Source organism: Anabrus simplex, chromosome 1, assembly GCF_040414725.1.
Source record: "Anabrus simplex isolate iqAnaSimp1 chromosome 1, ASM4041472v1, whole genome shotgun sequence".
Taxonomy (NCBI): Eukaryota; Metazoa; Arthropoda; class Insecta; order Orthoptera; family Tettigoniidae; genus Anabrus; species Anabrus simplex.
Window position 1 is genome coordinate 1,148,999,848 of NC_090265.1, and position 20,115 is coordinate 1,149,019,962.

Sequence of the window (20,115 nt, forward strand, 5' to 3'; positions counted from 1 at the left end):
ACAAACATTTTGCTAAGTGAGACAAATATGGCAGGAAATACACTTGGGCTTACTGATTCGTAGCTTACCTAAGATTTTCTGCATCTTCCGCTTCACAAAGTCAGCTCTGAAGGGCGAATTAAGATCTGCATCTACTAGCAGAGTATTTAATAAATTTATACATATAACCTCTGATTCTGATTTTCTGCATCGTCAGCTTCACATGTGTAATTTGGTTAGCTTTTGAGGCAAATTACGGTCTACATCTGTTTGTAAAGTATTGTATAAAATCACACATTGCTATATAACCTGTGGGTTCATTGTGCAGTGATTACTTGAATAGTTCAAAGTTGTGTATGAAATTGCTGAAAACAGGAAATCTATAAATTGTTACGGATCTACTCTGATTAAACTTCAGTATGTACTGAGGGGGCGGGGTCCAGTGTGTATGTATGAATCCACCCACACACTTCTACTACTAAATATGGTTTTATGTAATGTGTTTTCTATTATTAACAAGCAACATGCACTATTTCCTTCTGCTTAATAAAACTAGGGATGTTCAGTCACTAAAAATATAATTTGTGTGCTTGGTATTGGGATAAGTTCCTCACATGTACACTTCTCTCTAAACAGTCGATAAACATGTTTGTTGTGGGTATCCATAGGGTTTATATCTACATCTATATGGGAGTTGAATTATATTGTAATTTTGAAAATTATGATCAAATATTAAATGCAAGGAACCAAGCTCTCGTTTTTTTTTTAAGTGACTGTACATTCCTTTTAATGAGATCAGTGTTGGGAAATATTCATTTATATTTTAAAAAAAACCTGTAACACAGTCAATAGTTGGGATTGGCCAGTCAAGGCAAATGCATCTCAGCCAGATAGCCTGCAGATATTGGAGTGTCAGTTCGTCAGTTTCAACTTTCTCAGGCCTATGCTGGGCTAAGTAGACTGGATCCACTGTCTGAATCCGTTAGTTTGCTCCCCAGTTGAACTTAGCAAGGCTGATTGAACACCTTTTTAGTTCTCAGTACAAGATTAAAATCATTCATCACTGATAATTCTAAATTATTATTTTTAGCAATCATTGTACAGGAGTAGTTTCAGGCTCTTGCCAGGTCATGGGGATTCCAAATGACATGGATTTGTTTCATTATGAAAGTACTGTAGGCCTTTAACAAAATATATGGAATCTCATAGTTTAGTTTAAAAATGCACAAAATTCATTTAAAAAATGCAATATTACTTTGTCTTCATAGCAAGTACCTTCAGTAATCTATTGTTTTAGATTGCTAAGTTCCTTCATTTCATTATTTCATGGTGGAAATTTTTCACAGGTACTACATATGAAATTACCTGGATTGTTCATTATTTCTTCCTGGTTATAACAAAGCCTTGTTAACTTTGTGGATAGTTAATAAGTGGATACCATTCACAAGTAAGGAATAGTAACTGGGGTGCTTGAGAAACTGTAAAAATACATGAAGCATCCAGATACACATGATTTGGAAGCCTTCTCGTGCAGTGTACCTCTTTTGTACAGTTCTGTTATTCATAAGGTAGCCGGTATCACCCCAGTGGATGTCGGAGGTATCTGAAGGTGTTACGCTGCAACTCCAATGGCTTCCTACAATACAATCTGTAACAATTGAAGGGATGTTAAATGACTCCTTTCCTTGCATCACTTTTATGACTTGCCTAATCACATTCACAACTGTGAAGACTAGGCAAAAAATTTAAAAATTGAGTGATAAGGAGGCAGACTGTAGATAATGAGTTTCATGGAAATATGTGAATGTATGAATTACTACTTGTATGTTATTCATGTTTTGCAGTTCATATATGATAAAATAATCAGTGATGGTTAGTATTGCATTTTTATGATGAAACCATTTTCAGAATTGCCATGTCATCATCTGTATTTTCACTTAAAAGAATAATCTCATTCCAGTATAATATATTTTTCCTTAACGGCGATTATCTCTCGGATTACAATAATGACTAGATCATTTATATACTTTTCCTTTAGGCCTATATGAATTCACTGTCTTGGTTTCAGTATAATGCTTCAACAGCATTCATCAAGACATTATCCATGAAGCAAACACTATTACTCAATTCATTTCACGACCTTTGCCACTAGTATTCTTAGGTAGCATTATCGTCTTCATGTAGAGTACTCTTGAAATGTCATTTAGGTTTCCTTTTAAGAGTTTCATGTGGTTTAAGTAGTTTGGTTCTAGCTTTTTGCTCAGGTATGGCTTTCTTTAGTTTCCTCATTAGGACTATGAGTGGGTTTCCTTTGATGAAGAATTTTACCCTTTTATGATATACATTGATAAGAAAAAAGTACAGTAGCACTTTAATTTTTTGGAGAAATGCAAATTTAATACTGTATACTAAAATGGTACTCTGAATGCAGAACATCTTATGAATTTTAATTATTGAAGCCTCTCTAATTACATATTATAGGGCAGAGTGATACAATTTCGATATAAGGACGATTCCAATGAAACTCAGAAAACCTGCTAGGCCCTATATTTAATTCTTCAATGTTAATACCACTTATGTGTGTTTGGCCGTGGGAAGAGTGAAGCAGCTCCTCTGAAAATATGAAAAATAATACGTCTGTTTCTATTCGTTTGCAGGAAAATGCCAATTTCACATTGCGAGGTGAGCGGTGCTTCATTGTTTTTCATGTTATAAATTTGAAGCTGTCTTAGCTAAGTTCTGGGACCTTTTCTTGAGGTGTAAAGTGCTATTTATAATAATGCCATATCTCTACGAACCTCAGGACGGGAGTACGATACTACAAGCAGTATCTCTTTTATTTCTCTGTAACTAACTTATGGATCCGTTGTTGAAGTACGTGGAATGGTACAATTTCGATCGTAGATGTTTACTTTTTTCTCACTGCATATGCTGGTCAGAAAAGAAAGCTTATATGAAATGGTCTGTTATGGCACCTTCATTGATCTTCAGTCATTTGATGATTATAATTATAATGAAAGGACCAATAGCCTTGCCTGAAATTTCTGAGACTGGGCAAGTTGGCCGTGCGGTCAGGGGCATGCGGCTGTAAGCTTGAATCCGGGAGATAGTGGGTTCGAATCCCATTGTTGGCAGCCCTGAAGATGGTTTTCTGTGGTTTCCCATTTTCACTCCAGGCAAATGCTGGGGCTGTACCTTAATTAAGGCCACGGCCGCTTCCTTCTAACTTCCTTCCTATCCCATCGTCAGCATAAGACATATCTGTGTCGGTGCGACTTAAAGCGAGTAGCAAAAAAAAAAAAGTCCTGAGACTCCTTCAAACAGGCAACCAAAATAAATCATCCTGTTGCCGAATGTAATGAATGACTGCAATTCAGTACTAATTAAACACTTGATAATGCAGCCATTATGGAAAATGCTTCAACTTTTTAATGTTACAAGCGCTGTATCACCCAATGAATAATGAAATAATCTTGCCTTCACCTGAAAGGAAGTCCACGTCAAAAAAGGAAAGGTAATATCTTCATCCCATGTAGCATCAGATCAGTATTTTCAGATTAAGTTCAGAAAACCTCACGAATGACAATAGCGTAAACATAAGCCGAAAGATAACTGGCATGTCAAGCACAGCTAATCTTCAAGCGAGAGCGTTCAAAAGACAAGTGTGGGTTTTTGTCATCTGGATTATAATTGTGAGAATTGTGTGATAAAAGGACCATGGATTCAATGACAGGACTGCAATGCATGAAATGTGTTTTTGGGGGGGGGGGGGGGGGGAGGAAAGAGTTACTTTGTGTATGGAAAATGTGAGATCCAAATTGTACTTAATGTGATCGGAATTGTGCCACAAATGGTACAATTGCTATCAAAGACAGGTTCGTTTGTTTCTTACAATTTTTATAATGAGGGTTTATTCAAATACTATTATTAGTAGTGTGTGCCATTTCTAAAAGTGGCTTCTTCATTGTCAATGTAAAAGAATTTTGATAGTACAGCAAATGAAGTGTGAGTGTACGATTAATTAAATTTCAGTCGAAAATGTACTACATACTGCACCCCTTTTTAAACGAAAACCATGATTTTAACTAAGAAAAGGACATAGAAAATGGGAGTGAATAGAAGTAACTCGAACGGTTTGTTTGGAGACATTCAAATTGCCCTCTTACAACACCTCTATAACACACTCTTGCCCACTAACAAAGTGAACAACCACTTGAAAATGGCTCTTGACGTTCAGTGACAGGAATTGCTATAATATCTCGCATCCTGTTCAGAATGCTGACAATTTTTGGTATAGCGTCCCATTCTTGAAGAAAACTGCCCACAGCTCAGCCAGGGTATGAAAATCTTGTCGATGGACTTAATGCCCAGCTGTTCATGTTCAGTGAGGTGGGGCTTTGTGCTGTCCAGTCCGAAAGGATTCCTGCCTCCAGTTGGAATGTTGACATACCGAGCAGCGTGTAGATGGGTGTTGTGCATTAAAACATTAAAAGTTTTCTTTCATATAGGGATCACAAGAGATGACATGTTCAAGGAGAATCTCCTTTATTTACTGGTGTGCATTTAGTGGCCTGTTTGTATGAATACCAGTTCAGTCTGGGCATGAAAAGTGACCCCCCCCCCCTCCATTTCATAATGTTGAGTAACCTCCTCCATAAGTGTGTTTGTGCTGAGAAGTTACATGTGGCATGTCACTCCCTAAATCATAAAAGAATAAGAAGACAGGACGTAGGTGATCTGGCAAACGAACTCTGTGGCTGAAGAATCTCGTCGACTGGCATGGGTTGAGCATGATGTCCCTGTTTTGCATCCAAATTCAAGATTTCAGTGTTGGTTGCCAACCTCCGTTAGAAGATGGCACTTAAAGGAGGCGGTCTCTCCCTTTCTGTTCAATCTGCAGAGCTGAGGTTGAACCTAGATTCATTAATGAAGAATGCATTGCTCCTGTAATCAATTTGAATGCTCTTGAGCAAACTGAAGAGGGGCTGATCAATTCTGGCATGTCAATTAGGGGTCAGTAAAGAGGCCCTCTTGAGGACAAATCTGTCTCATAGGGCCAGTTTCATCAACGTTCCTTTAAAAGTACTCTTAATGGTCCATTAGTTGAACTTTTGAACTTGTTGAACTTTTAATGCTGCACGAAACATTTTAACATCTTTGTTAAGTAATTGACTGTTGTAAGTCCTATCTGTTTAAGATCGAGTAAGCAGTATGTGGCATTTACGTTATTTTGATCTTCTGAATGGTGTCTGGCAAAACTCAAAACGTTATTAATTTGTCACTTCTCACATACTTGTATTAGTGCAAAATAAGAGGTACCTTTTGACTTTCTCGTTTTTTTGCGAATTGGACTTCATTGAACACTGGCAACATTGCTTGCTAGTTTAGTGAAGTTGTATTCACAGTTTGTCTTATATAGGAATAGTAATGATATTACCATAACTCTTTGTTGCAGACTGTATGAAAAAATGGATAAAGAAGGAACAGAGGCACAGTTTTCCTGAAAGAGGAAAGGTACTTCTCCTGGGCATTGTTGGAGAATAGGTTTTAAAAAAACCTGATGGAACTGCAAATATTGTGTTTTTTTCCCCACTCCTATTGCCAGAACAGAAAATCTCTTCCATACTCAGAATAATCTTTATATTGTTCCTTGTAGCTACTGTATATGCAATTCCTGATACCTTTCTTCAGCTTATCGTAGGATGGTCAAGTGGGGTCAACAGGTACAACCTACAAGGATAACCATTAACTCCTAATAGAAAACAGTTATGATATTCATTATTTTCAAACTTGGCGTGCAACAGATAGGCATCAAATATCGTACTGTCATTAACTGAGCTCGATAGCAACATCATGATCTTCAGATTCACGGTAAATATAGCCTTGACATTAAGAGACATAACCTTTTCTGTTTTGGTACATCTCACTGAAGTGTCCACCAGGGCTTTGAAGTTTCATATGTCTATAGCAAGAAATTTCAAACTGGAAAAAGGACAAAAAGAAAAGTTTCATTATTTGTAGAGAATTTCCCTTAGGCATAGCTATGAACAGTGAAACTGTAGACTTGTAAATATGAATGATCCCCCATCACAATCTGAAATGTTTCCATTGCATAATAGTGCAAGGCAATCCTTAGCTGGTTACTTGTTGACACCCCCATACTGCCAGACGTTTATTTTTCTATGTGAGGACCAACTACTTGTATGACATCCAAAAATGTGTCCTTTCGACAGCCTAAATTTTACTGTCATATTCTTCTAAAGGATATACTCTGAATATTCTTAGCCTTGGAAGATGCTGTATAATGTCCAGTGTAACCTCAACGTCACATCAGATGATGATTCCTTAATGAAGAATGAAATAGTTTTATACACCATAACTATGCCATCGTACATGATAAATATGCGTATTGCTATAAGGTGTGATTTCCATTCTTGCAGGGGTTTAACATTTTACAATGGCGAAAAATGAGAGTATCGTCCTATTCGATACATCATATAGTCAGTCATTAGACAGAGCAAACAATTTCAAACATGTTTCAGCTCACTTGAGCCATCTTCAGTGAAAAAATTAGGGGGGTTGGAATAATTTACATAATATAAGTTGAAAAAATGCTAAAAAAACATAATGAAAGAGCAAATGAAAAAACAAACAAAAGAGAGCCTAGACGGAAACAAAATTAGCACAAATATACAATATTTACATCAATATGCAGAGCAAAAAACAACTTATTGCGACAAAATTCAGTGAAACAGGAGTTAATTTAAAATAATAATTGAAACTAAAAACTGCGTTAACCTAACAAACAAGGGAATGAGAAAAATGATGCAGATGGAAATGAATAATAGTAGCACATGGTGAGGTTGTGGACCTCATAGTTTACAAATTATTGGTTTAGTAAAAATGACAAAACAGTTTGAAATTGCTGTCAAAATCATCCTAGTAGAAACACATCACATCAAATTGGTCAGGAGGAGAGCGGGAACAAACATTTTTGAGAAAAACCAAGCCTGATATAACCTGTAGGCGAAAAGCCTGTGACAAGGAGAAAAAGCACCAATGAAATTTAAGGCTTTAGAAATAGCTGCATTCTTAATATCTTCTCAATCTAGCGGTCCCTTTCTTCATTATTGTTTCATAATGTTGGCTGGTGTCTTGCCTTATTTTAAAGTGGTTGGAAGGGCCGCGTAAAAATTGAGAAGCTGTGTTAGGTAGAAGACGGATGCATAGTAAACTGTAAGTAGTCTAGTAGAAACCGTCAATGAAGTTCTAATCTGTAATGGAAAAAAATGAGGTTGTATGAGAAACATGGGTTGATAAGTAAAAAGTGTGGAATGGTTGTGAAGAAAGCTTAAACTTACAGTGTGCAGTAGGTGGTTGTCCTCTCTAATGGCCTGGCCTTCTCAAAGTAACGGTCTCGTTCGCGTGATCGAGTCTATTCTTGGTTCGGCTGTGTTTGCTAGGATGGAAGGAGCGGAGGGGGAAGGGGAGGTGCAGGGCTGGTTTGAGGAAGGGAGGGGTGGTGAGTTGAAGAGATGGAGGTGGGGTTTGTTTGGCAAATATATGGAATGAATGTTTCAAGAAGATGTTAGTTTACTCTACTCGCCGACTTCTAAAGCTCGAATGGCGTGGCCTTCTCAAAGTGATGGTCTCGGTCGCGTGATCGAGTCTATTGTTGGTTTGGCTATGTTTGCTAGGATGGAAGGAGCAGAGGGGGAAGGTGTGGTGCAGGGCTGGTGTGAGGAGGGGGGGAGTGGTGGTGAGTCGGGGAGATGGAGGTGGGGTTTGTTTGTGTTATGGAAATTCTGACAAATGTATGGAATGAATGTTTCAAGTAGAATGTTCTTTTTCTCGCTGACTTCATTTAAATTGTGAGTGGGGTTCATAAACTGATCTAAATCGATGTGGATGCTCTTGAGAACGTTGAGCAAGGTGCCTTTTTGCCCATAATGTAAGATCTTCAAGTCTTTATCTATTGAAGTGTATTCGTGGCTGGATGCTTTATGATGTTCACTCATAGCTGAGAAACGATTATATTTGAGAGCGTTGCGATGTTCGGCGTATCTTATGACAAAATTGCGGCCTGTTTGACGTATGTAGCTGGAATTACAGGATTGGCACTTTAATTTGTAAACTCCGGAGTTCAAATATCTGTTGTTGATGTTGCTATTGTTATTGTTGACAGTGTGTGGATTGAAAATGAGTTTGGAGTTGGTGTGGGAGGTTCTATAAGCTATTTTGATGTTGATTTTCTTGAAAATATTAGAAATTTGGTAAATGCTACTATTATTGAAAGTGTATGTGGAAAATTTTTCTTTAGGAGCGGAATCTTTTACTAGGGTAGTCTTGGGTCTTCTTTTGTATCTATCGATGATTCTGCTGATGAAGGTTCTATTGAAACCATTGTGTTCTGCAATATTGTAGATGGTATTAATTTCTTTTTTTGTAAGTCTTGCGAGATAAAGGGATAGTTAATGCTCTGAGGACCATGGTATTGTAAGCTGCTTTTTTTTATGTATGTCTGGGTGCACAGAGATCTGATGGATGTATTGATGGTGTGGGTGGGTTTCCTGTATATATTGAAGGATAAAGTGTTGTTGCTGTTGTGCATAATGGTTAAGTCCAGGTAATTAAGGGCTTTATTGTTTTCTGACTCTATGTTGAATTTTATATGTGGGTCAGTGGAGTTGAGAAATCCAAGTACTGTGTTGCTGTTAGTAACGTGGGAGTCTAAAATAACAAAGGTGTCATCTACAAAGCGTGTCCAGTGTTGAATGCCATTGATCTTGCCAATGATGTGAGAATGCTCTAAATGATCAATGTAGATATCTGCAAGGATTCCTGAGGCTGGTGACCCCATGGGAAGACCTATCTGTTGGTAAATGACATTATTGAAAGTGAAGAAATTATTGTTCAAAGTAAATTCCAGAATTCGAATAAATTCATCTATTTCGCCTATACTTAAATTGCTGAATTTGGAGAGATTGTTCTTGATCACAACCTCACCATGTGCTACTATTATTCATTTCCATCTGCATCATTTGTTTTCTCATTCCCTTGTTTCTTAGGTTAACGCAGTTTTTAGTTTCAATTATTATTTTAAATTGACACCTGTTTTACTGAATTTTGTCGCAATAAGTTGTTTTTTGCTCTGCATATTGATGTAAATATTGTATATTTGTGCTAATTTGGTTTCCGTCTAGGCTCTCTTTTTTTGTTTGTTTTTTCATTTGCTCCTTCATTATGTTTTTTAGCATTTTTTCAACTTATATTATGTAAATTATTCCAACCCCCCTAATTTTTTCACTGAAGATGGCTCAAGCGAGCCGAAACATGTTTGAATTTGTTTGCTACGTCTAATGACGGAATATATGATGTATTGAATAGGAGGATACTCTCATTTTTCGCCATTGTAAAGTGAAAACCGTCAATACGGAATGATTCTAATATCTTGTAATGGGGTTTAACATGTCTTATTTTTGTAAACGTTCAGCTTGTATGGTTTAATGAATTAATATTTTAAAAATGATTGAGATATATAACTAGAGCCCGGATTTCCATGCAAATGCACGTTTTTAAATAAGCTAGCTACACTTCTCAAACTTTGCAAATATTCGTTTTACGGCTTAACAATTCCAAATAACCGTTCTTTTTCCGTGCATGTTTGCATGTTTTGGCATTTTTCGGAGAAAATTCATGCATAATGCATATTTGGAAGATTTTGGATTTAATAGCGCATATTTGGACGTTTAATATTGCATAATATGACTTTTATTCTGACTTTGACGCATATATATTAACTTGCATCATAGTGCATTTTCTGAATGTTAGTTTGCAGATTTTGGGACAATTTTTCACGTTGTCTATTACTGATGATGATGCTTGTTGTTTAAAGGGGTCTAACATCGAGGTCATCGGCCCCTAATGTTACGAAATGAAATAACAAAAAAAATCAAATTCATCCACTGACCAAAATAAAATAAAAATGTCGTGAAGAAGGAATGGAAGGACATGAACCAAAAAAACAAAAACAAAAAACGAGCAAACAAAGAAACAGTGGATCCAACTGAAAAAAGATCATAATTAATGTATGACTGACCAAGGGACCACTCATAAAGCACAATCCTGAATCGAGGATGCTTGATGTCGATAGGGGTCCAAAATCCAGATCTAAGGCCCCTCAGAATGGTACATGTCGCGAGTAAAGTAGAACCATGGTATTTGTCATGTTGGGGTACTAATCAAAAGTAGCGAAGACTCACAGTGTTAGACACATGATGGTACAGGTAACGCAGACCTAGGGTGTTCTCACACAATGGCGCCACTCATAGCCAACGCAAACCGATGGGGTTCCCCACCAATGTGTACTAATCACGGGCGCCGGTATTCCCGTGGTGCTCCTCACATAGCAAGTACTAATCACAGGAAGGAAGATAGGAAAACTTAAAGGGTCTACCTTTTCAATACAAAAAATGTTATAGTTTATTTATAACATGTATTTGCACTTGGAACTAGTTTCGACGCTGTTTGGCGTCATCATCAGCCAAAATGTGGGAAATAGGCCAGCATGTAGGCATTTATATTACACAAGGCGTTACATTAAACAATAGGGGAGAGTGGGGCAGTTTCATACAGGGGCAGTTTCATACAGTTTTAATTTTCCCACCTTTAAGGGTAGAGTGTGCCATCTTTTTTATTCTTATTAACTCCTTTTGACTTCATCTACTTCCTGTGCAAGTTGTAGCATCATAGCATCTGTTGACGAGAAGCTGTGCTGAAAAGTTTAATTTTGGTGATTTTTTAAAAAATCTTCATACTGTGAAATAGTTAGGTAATTCTTTTGATTCTCTGTGTTTGATTCTGAAACAAGTTTCACATCATACTACAGTCTTCACTGCAACTTATGTATAAGTTACAGTAGTCTCCATAACTTATGAAAAGCCACATGGCAAGATTAGTAAAATAACTGCCTATGGGGCACTTTCATACAATGGTTTGGGGCACTTCCATACACCCCCTTATATCTATTTTTAAAGCCAAAAGGATATAACTGGGATTCCTAGGCCTAGTGGCTGGATTGCAGGAACATCTTTTCTCCATCTCCAAAAGATATGCAAGTCTTCTAAGGATGATCCCGTACTTGTCTTGTTCGACAAATTCGGTCCATTTAAGACCAGATGCAGGCAAGCATTTAATACATGGATCTATGAAAATCCAGGAAGGACCATATCAATTTATAACATACCATAACTGACAAATGTACCATTCAGTCAGTCATTTTTCAAGATCAACATTGCGTCTTCATTCAGGAAGACTGGACTTTGGTCTCCAAATCGTTTTGTCTTTACTGACAAAGACTTTGCTGCATCTTTGACAACAGATCTCCCAAGCCCTCCACAGGATTGCACAAAAATTTCTACATCTTCAGATCCTGCCCATCATGAAGATTTAATGGGATCATCTGCACCTTCAGGGCAAGAAAGTCATGTCCAAGAACCATCCAGTAACATACCCACTTCAGCTTCTCCCACTTCCACGCCAACACCCAATTCCAAGGCAACCCTCAAAAACCTACAATTACCCCCAGAATATATCCACCCTTACCCCAAAGCAAATCCTATAACACTTAAAGACACTGGATGAGCTAAAGGAAAGTCAAGAATTCTGACTACCACCACTCCTGAAAAAAAAAGATTGGAGGAAATGATGAAGCTTAAGAATAAAACGAAAAGAAAGCCAAACAAGATGACATCCTCCAATCTCCCTAAACGAAAATTGTTTAAATCTGGCAAGGAATCTGTAGGCTTCACTTCTTCAAGCAGTGAAGAAAGTGTTGCTGTAACAAGTGGTGAAAGTGAACTTGAGTTTAGTGACCAAGATGTTGACTTACCGCTGCTTGATAAAAGCAGTGATATTGAGCTTAATGACTTGTGTTCTGGTTGAGTTTGCAAGAAATACTTTGTTTGTCAAGTTGATGAGAAAATGAATGTTTAAGAGTTTCTCAAACTTTTCACGTACAAATTATAAAAGGAAATTTGTTTTCCATGAAAAGAAAGATGTCAGTGAAATTTCTTGGGCTGATGTTTACACTAAACTTCCACAACCTACCATGGTTGGAGGAACAGCTCGAGCAATTTCCTTAACTTTTTCTGTAGATCTGACTGAATTCAATTTAGGATAGGCTAGAGGTGGTTTTCTATGTATAAAAGCATGTTTTGTCAATATTGTAGAACATGTATGAAAGTGCCCCTGCAATGTATGATACTGTCCCATATTGGGGTACTTTCATACAAATTACATGTTTATAAATATTTTTAAATTGTTTTATAGGAATTAACTAAACAAGTAATTACGTAAGTCCAACTTGTTTCTAATATAACAATGTTTGTGTAACACTTGTTTTTAGCCATTTAGATTGCAAAATACAGCCACTAAATCTTCTGAAGTGTTAATAGGTAGAATGTGTATGAAACTGCCCCACTCTCCCCTACACATCTTACAAGGAGATAAAAACAGGGACGAATATAGAAACAAACGAATCGTTGAGAAAGCAAAAGTTATACATATTAAAAATAACCTTAACCACACATCTTGCAGTGTGAAAGTAATCTTCTTGAATGATTCGTGAATATAAAACACGCGCACACATTTCTGAAGAGCCAGCAGGCAGGACAAAGTAAAGTGAAACCTTAAGAGTTCTTCTGAGAAGAGTTCATCTTCTTTCTATGTTCCGACTAACTAATGAAGTCTCCCTTGAGTTCCTGATAAACATACACAACAGGAAATTAAACAATACACATATTACAAAGAGATAAAAACAGGGAAAGTTATACATATTAAAATAACCTTAACCACACATCTTGTAGTGCAAAAATATTCGTCTTGAATGATTCCTGAATACAAAACACACGCGCACACATTTCTGAAGAGCCAGCAGGCAGGAAAAAGTAAAGTGAAACCTTAAGAGTTCTTCTGAGAAGAGTTCATCATTTTTTCTATGTTCCAACTAACTAATGAAGTCTCCCTTGAGTTCCTGATAAACATACACAACAGGAAATTCTCCTTCACTCTCAACAATAGCTATAAAGACCAACGGTAAAGTTTCATTTTAAATATTGTGCAGAGACGTGAAAGCATGATCTTGTACATAATATAACTCCTTCATTAAACCAATTTTTTACACAAGGTGTTACATTAAACAATACACATCTTACGAGGAGATAAAAACAGGGATGAATGTAGAAACAAATGCATCGTTGAGAAAGCAAAAGTTATACATATTAAAAATAAGCTTAACCACACAACTTGCAGTGCGAAAATATTTGCCTTGAATGAATCAATGGTGTAAATACAGTAATTGTAATTGTAAATTGTATTTTATTTTGCCAACATTTGTATATACTACGTAGAACTACCATCGAACTCAATATCATATAGACTTTGATTACTTTCATTGTTATACTGTACATATGATGGCCTCATTTTAATATTAAGAAACCACTAACATATTTTACTATGTGTAACTAGTCTATTGTTATTTCGTTTAGGCTAGGACCTTCTACGTGTTTTTTAATGTATTCTTTCTTACATATTATGTTCATAATTTCCAAGCAGACGTCTGGTTTAATTTTGAGGTGCTTTGATATGACTGATGATGGCCCACATGGAGGGCGAAACATGTCTCCATTTTAACGATGTTTAACTAAAAATGTTAGCATCCTGTAATATATTGAATAGGTTGGAGTCCAATAAATTCTCTTATATTATAATTGAACCCTCTACCGTTGTTATCCTGGAATGTCCTACCCGGAACTCTCAATCGTCCCACGTCTGTGTTATCGCTGCAAGCAATCATTACCACTTATTGAGGACATTCAAATGTGTCTGCAATCATCGCATGGAGAAGCAGCTGCCGCAGATAGAGATAAGTTGAACAAACTAATTCGTTCAAATCCTGATTTTGAATTTGTCAAGCTTATAAAAGACGTATTGTGGTGAAAATGCAAAAGACGTACAATTTGACCTCACTTTGTCCAAATGTCTTCATTGAATTATGCATCTATCACTTCTCGTGATGTAAAAGATAATTTTCTGTGCTTAAGTATATGCTGAATGATAAATGAGCTTAAATCAAGACAATTTGGAGAAATTAGGGTAGTTTTGATTCATGTTTCAAAAGGAACTGAATTTTGATAGTGCATATTTTCCAGTTTATTGTGTATGTTTTGCCATATGATAGTGCATGAATGCATTCATATTTTGAGATTTGATAGTGCATGGAAATCCGGGCTCTATATATAACATTCAGAGTACCGTTTTGTACATTAAATTTGCATTATTCCAAAATATCCAAGTGTTGCACTTTTTTTGCATGTCGGTTTATTCTTTATTCATTTTACATTATATCTCTTCAGTAGTTTAAAATAGTATATAATGTAGCACACAACTAACAAGTTTTTTCCATAGAGGTCAGCTTGCTCAGTATTGCCTTGGTTCCTTCACAATTCTCAATCATTATTTTGTAGTTATTAGCTTGCATTTGGGAGAGGTGGGTTTGAACCCCACTGTAACCAGCCTTGAAGGTGGTTTTTGTGATTTACCATTTCCACACCAGTCATTTGTTGGGGCTGTACTTTAATTAAGGCCACAGTCACTTTGTTCCCAATTCTATCCCATCGTCGCTATAACGTCTTGAGTCAGTGCAGTGTAAAAAAAAGCAGATCATCTTAATTTATTTACATAACTGGACCAGAATACACTGACTGACAGAGCAAATGCAACACCAAGAAGGAGTGGTCAGAACTTTATGCCAATTGCAGGGTAGACTGACGTCACTGAGGTATGCTCATGATGTGAAATGCGCCGCTGTGCTGCGCACGTAGCGAACGATAAATGGGACACGGCGTTGGCGAATGGCCCACTTCGTACCGTGATTTCTCAGCCGACAGTCATTGTAGAACGTGTTGTCGTGTGCCACAGGACACGTGTATAGCTAAGAATGCCAGGCCGCCGTCAACGGAGGCATTTCCAGCAGACAGACGACTTTACGAGGGGTATGGTGATCGGGGTGAGAAGGGCAGGTTGGTCGCTTCGTCAAATCCCAGCCGATACCCATAGGGATGTGTCCACGGTGCAGCGCCTGTGGCGAAGATGGTTGGCGCAGGGACATGTGGCTCGTGCGAGGGGTCCAGGCGCAGCCCGAGTGACGTCAGCACGCGAGGATAGGCGCATACGCCGCCAAGCGGTGGCAGCCCCGCACGCCACGTCAACCGCCATTCTTCAGCATGTGCAAGACACCCTGGCTGTTCCAATATCGACCAGAACAATTTCCCGTTGATTGGTTGAAGGAGGCCTGCACTCCCGGCGTCCGCTCAGAAGACTACCATTGACTCCACAGCATAGACGTGCACGCCTGGCATGGTGCCGGGCTAGAGTGACTTGGATGAGGGAATGGCGGAACGTCGTGTTCTCCGATGAGTCACGCTTCTGTTCTGTCAGTGATAGTCACCGCAGACGAGTGTGGCGTCGGCGTGGAGAAAGGTCAAATCCAGCCGTAACTGTGGAGCGCCCTACCGCTAGACAACGCAGCATCATGGTTTGGGGTGCTATTGCGTATGATTCCACGTCACCTCTAGTGCGTATTCAAGGCACGTTAAATGCCCACCGCTACGTGCAGCATTTGCTGCGGCCGGTGGCACTCCCGTACCTTCAGGGGCTGCCCAATGCTCTGTTTCAGCTGGATAATGCCCGTCCACACACTGCTCGCATCTCCCAACAGGCTCTACGAGGTGTACAGATGCTTCCGTGGCCAGCGTACTCTCCGGATCTCTCACCAATGGAACACGTGTGGGATCTCATTGGACGCCGTTTGCTAACTCTGCCCCAGCCTCGTACGGACGACCAACTGTGGCAAATGGTTGACAGAGAATGGAGAACCATCCCTCAGGACACCATCCGCACTCTTATTGACTCTGTACCTCGACGTGTTTCTACGTGCATCGCCGCTCACGGTGGTCCTACATCCTACTGAGTCGATGCCGTGCGCATTGTGTAACCTGCATATCGGTTTGAAATAAACATCAATTATTCGTCCGTGCCGTCTCTGTTTTTTCCTCAACTTTCATCCCTTTCGAACCACTCCTCCTTGGTGTTGCATTGTCACTGTCAGTCAGTGTATAATAGAACTCATTGTTACTGTAACAAAAAAAAGTGTTTTTCTTGCCTAGATGAATTATTTTGTGATATTTCATGACTTAAATTTCTTTTGATGAATATAATGTGAAACTGTTTTGAATGTTTTCTTTTCTTTCAGCAATAGGGTTCGTTCCACGGGTCTGTTTCATCTAAATGGTTGCCTGCAGACAGCATGACTACTCTGTCGGGGATTGCATCAAAGGGGGAGAAAGGAAAGCCGAAGTTTCAGTCATTGGATATAAATAGTTTGTATAGGGTATGTGTTTAAACCTGTACATTTTTTGCAAGTGCTAAAGTGCATGTTATGTACATAGTGGAAAGTTAATCGGTGTGGTAAGAGAGACTATATGAAGTGCTTTTTTGTTGTTTCCATAATTAAGTAGTGTGTACAAACACACAATTGACATTTGTCTTTATATCATTTGTGTGTTTGTACATTTGTTTAGTTGTTAGATGGATTACATTAAGGCTGAAGATGGCCAGCCAAGGCTGAAACTAGTCCGTAGTTTAGTAATGTAATTAAAAAATATTGCATATTATAGTATTGAAAAGGTGGACAATTATGACATTATACTCCGCACGGCCTTACTTCTAAATTGAAGTTTCGCAAAACAAACGAGCATCGCCTTCCCTCTGTTGCCAGCGCGCTACGCCTGCGAGAACAGCTGATGCAATATGACCGCGGTAAACAGCCCTTTTAAATTGTAATACAGTACTCAGAAAAACGAATGAATATGGATTGAAAACAAATTCACAAGAACTAAACTTTCTAATAATATCTGGCACTTTTATTAACAATAAAAGAGAATTAGGAAATAACACATCATTAACGGCTAATGGCTGGCACAGAAAGGAGGTTATGGCCTACAAAGGGAACACACTACTGATCTCAGAGTCACTCGAACCCTCCAACGATATGAAAAACACACTAAATATTGAAGGAAAATGCAAAAGATCGCGAACCGTACCGAATACCAAACACGCTGAGCGAGATAGGTTAACCACGTGGCGAATGTAAATATTAGAGTTGGCAACTAAGTTTCGAGATCGTGCTCTGCCGATATAAATCGATATAAATGGCAGCTTGGGATTGGTTGGATGTCTATGCTTCAGCGCATAACCACCAGACAGAGCCAAAATATGCTAAAACGTCAATTTAGAAGTAGAGCCGTACGGAGTATAATTGGATAATTCTCCTGGGCCAGACAATGTCGATAACCAGGGGCCTATTCCACAAAAGTATGGTCTTGTACATTACAAGTAAATTCTCTAGTAACTTGTACAAATACCAGAGTTTCTGTTCCACAAAATAATTTTCTACAGTTGTACTTTACTACTCCATACTTACAAATTACCAGTGAATTTTTATGGGTGTGTTCCACGAAAGTACTAGTACTTGTAACTTACTAGTCAATTGGGAAGAATTCTCTACCAGTGAAAGGACATTAATACATAAATGTACTAGTGCTATTTAAATATGCTTATTTCAGATACATTTTGATAAATATGTGGTCTAGCAGTAGACATAGTGATGAAAATAAACCATCTGTACAGGGAAAGAATAAACTTCCAGTTTAACACTGTATTTTAATACAATGAACATTTTAGCTTAAGCACAATACAAGTGGAAGAACTTTTGATAGATAATGGCCATAGGTTAAAACATCCTACGAACAGAAATAAATCTCTCTCTGCTAAACAACGGTTACTAACATCACTACATTGGCTAGGAAATGGTGGTCATTCTGTGGTAGCTGCAATAAATGATATACAATTTCCTCAAATTGTTCGTTGGCCTGAAAATACTGAACAAACATGTTCGTAAAAGGACATTCCTGGAATCATTAATGAGCAGAATATCTCTTCCATACGTCCAACTTTTCCCCTCAAAAGCTCCATGACCTTTTCCCAAGTCAAATATTTCCATCCAATCATTTATTTTGACTTGTTTTTTCAGACTCTCGCTGAATGCACCAAAACAAACATCTTTCCTTCTTTCTATTTCCTTCAAAATGAGTAACTTCGGTTCTCTTGACATCATTTTAACAATTCATGCAGAGTTTGCAATTATGTTTGGCGGCCGAATATCGTTATTAGCGGCAAATGATTCCTAATGACAGACCAAGGTAGCCTATATCACCTATCGTGGAACATATGCAAGGATCACGGAAGAACATAATGGGTGAGAATAACGGAGTAATTTTCTATCATCAAAGAAATAAACTGAAAAATAACATCGTAGCATTAAGAAATTCACAGGAATATTAGTTCTTTGAATCTTAGCTGCATAAGTTACCTTAAAATACGATATTACGATAAATGCGGCAAGTATAACCTAATTTAACGAACGAAATACGAGGATAAACAACTGATTCATGCTATGACGTAGTATGTTTATTGATATGTCGTCACTTGTAAAACTTGTAACTATTCACTGGTAATATACAAGAGACTTTTAATCTTTTGTGGAACAGAAATGTACAACTCCATACATTACAAGAACCCGCACTAGTAACTTGTAATGTACAAAACCATACTTTTGTGGAATAGGCCCCTGATGTTGAAACACCTTAGTGAGGATAGTCTATTATATCTCCTTTGCGTGTTCAACCGAATCTGGATAGAGGGTGAGTTTCTGTCTCAGTGGCGAGAGGGCATAGTTATTCCTATCCTCAAGCCTGACGAAAATCGTAAGATTGCAGGAAGCTATAGACCTATTTGTCTCACTAACTGTTTGTGTAAGCTATTTGAGAAGATTGTAAATCACAGACTGCTGTGGTGTCTGGAGAAACAAGGACTTCTATCCGATTACCAACGTAGTTTTCGAGCCGCTTGCTCAACCACTGACCACCTGGTATGCCTGCAGAGTTCTATCCAGGATGCGTTCTGTTTTCTTCGACTTACAAAAGGCCTATGACACCATGCGATATGGTATCCTTTCAGGCCTGCATCAGTGGAGATTCCGAGGTAACTTGCCGGTATTTATTGCAATTTTTTGTCCCTCCGTCTATTCTGTGTCCGAGTAGGGAGGACATATTCGCAATACCACGTTCAGGAGAATGGAGTCTCACAGGGATCGGTTCTTGGTGTCACTCTGTACGCGATTGCCATAAACGGTATTGTGGCTGCTGCTGGTTCAGCAGTAATACCGTCGCTATATGTGGAAGTTTTTGCTCTGCACTATAGCTCACGTAATATGGCAGTCGCAGAGCGACAATTACAGCAAGCTATTAGGAGAGTGGAGCAGTGGACCTTCGAACATGGCTTTCGGTTTTCCACCACAAAGACCTCTGTTGTCCACTTTTGTTGGCAACGTACCCTTCACCCACATCCTGAGCTTCATTTAGGAAATGTTGCTATTCCTGTAGTTGACACCGATTTCTTGGGCTCCTTTTCGGTAGTACATTATCGTGGGAGCCACATGTGCGGCAGCTAAAAGTGCAATGCACCAACAGGCGTAATCTCTTGAAGTTTCTTAGCAGCACTAATTGGGGAGCTGACTGGACGGTGCACCTACGCTTCTATAGGGCAAATATTTTATCCAGGTTAGACTACTACTATGGCTCAGCAAGACCAAGTGATCTTGCGAGATTGAACAGTATTCATCACAGCGGGGTTAGGTTGGCGATGGGAGCTTTTTCGAACACGCCCCATAGCTAGCCCGCTCGCTTAATCTGGTGTGCCACCTTTACACCTGTGGCGTCAGCAACTCCTTCTGTTGTATGCTGCAAATTTGCGACAGATGCCACTTCACGCAAGCTATCCTTGCGTATTCAACAATGGACGCCGTCGGCTGTATACTACTTGTCCTCGAGCAAAGCAGCCAGTTGGAATACGCTTGGATAGCACTCACAGATTGTTTCACGTACCTTTGGTTCCTTGCGTTGTCAGACAGCCAAGTGGGGTACCTCCGTGGGTAGTAGGACGTCCTGAAATAATCCT

The 20,115-nt window shown here is 38.6% G+C and overlaps 1 protein-coding gene across 4 annotated transcripts in view; it reads left to right on the forward strand.

The window, feature by feature from the left end:
• LOC136858113 (protein PRRC2C) overlaps positions 1–20,115 on the forward strand; it is a 708,190-nt gene that overhangs the window by 34,283 nt on the left and 653,792 nt on the right. For all 4 annotated transcript variants that reach the window (XM_067137420.2, XM_067137417.2, XM_067137419.2 and 1 more), the window contains exon 2: positions 16,292–16,429. In XM_067137420.2, coding sequence (XP_066993521.2) covers positions 16,346–16,429 — 84 coding nt within the window. In that variant the 5' untranslated portion in view covers positions 16,292–16,345. The remainder of the gene's footprint in view (positions 1–16,291; positions 16,430–20,115) is intronic.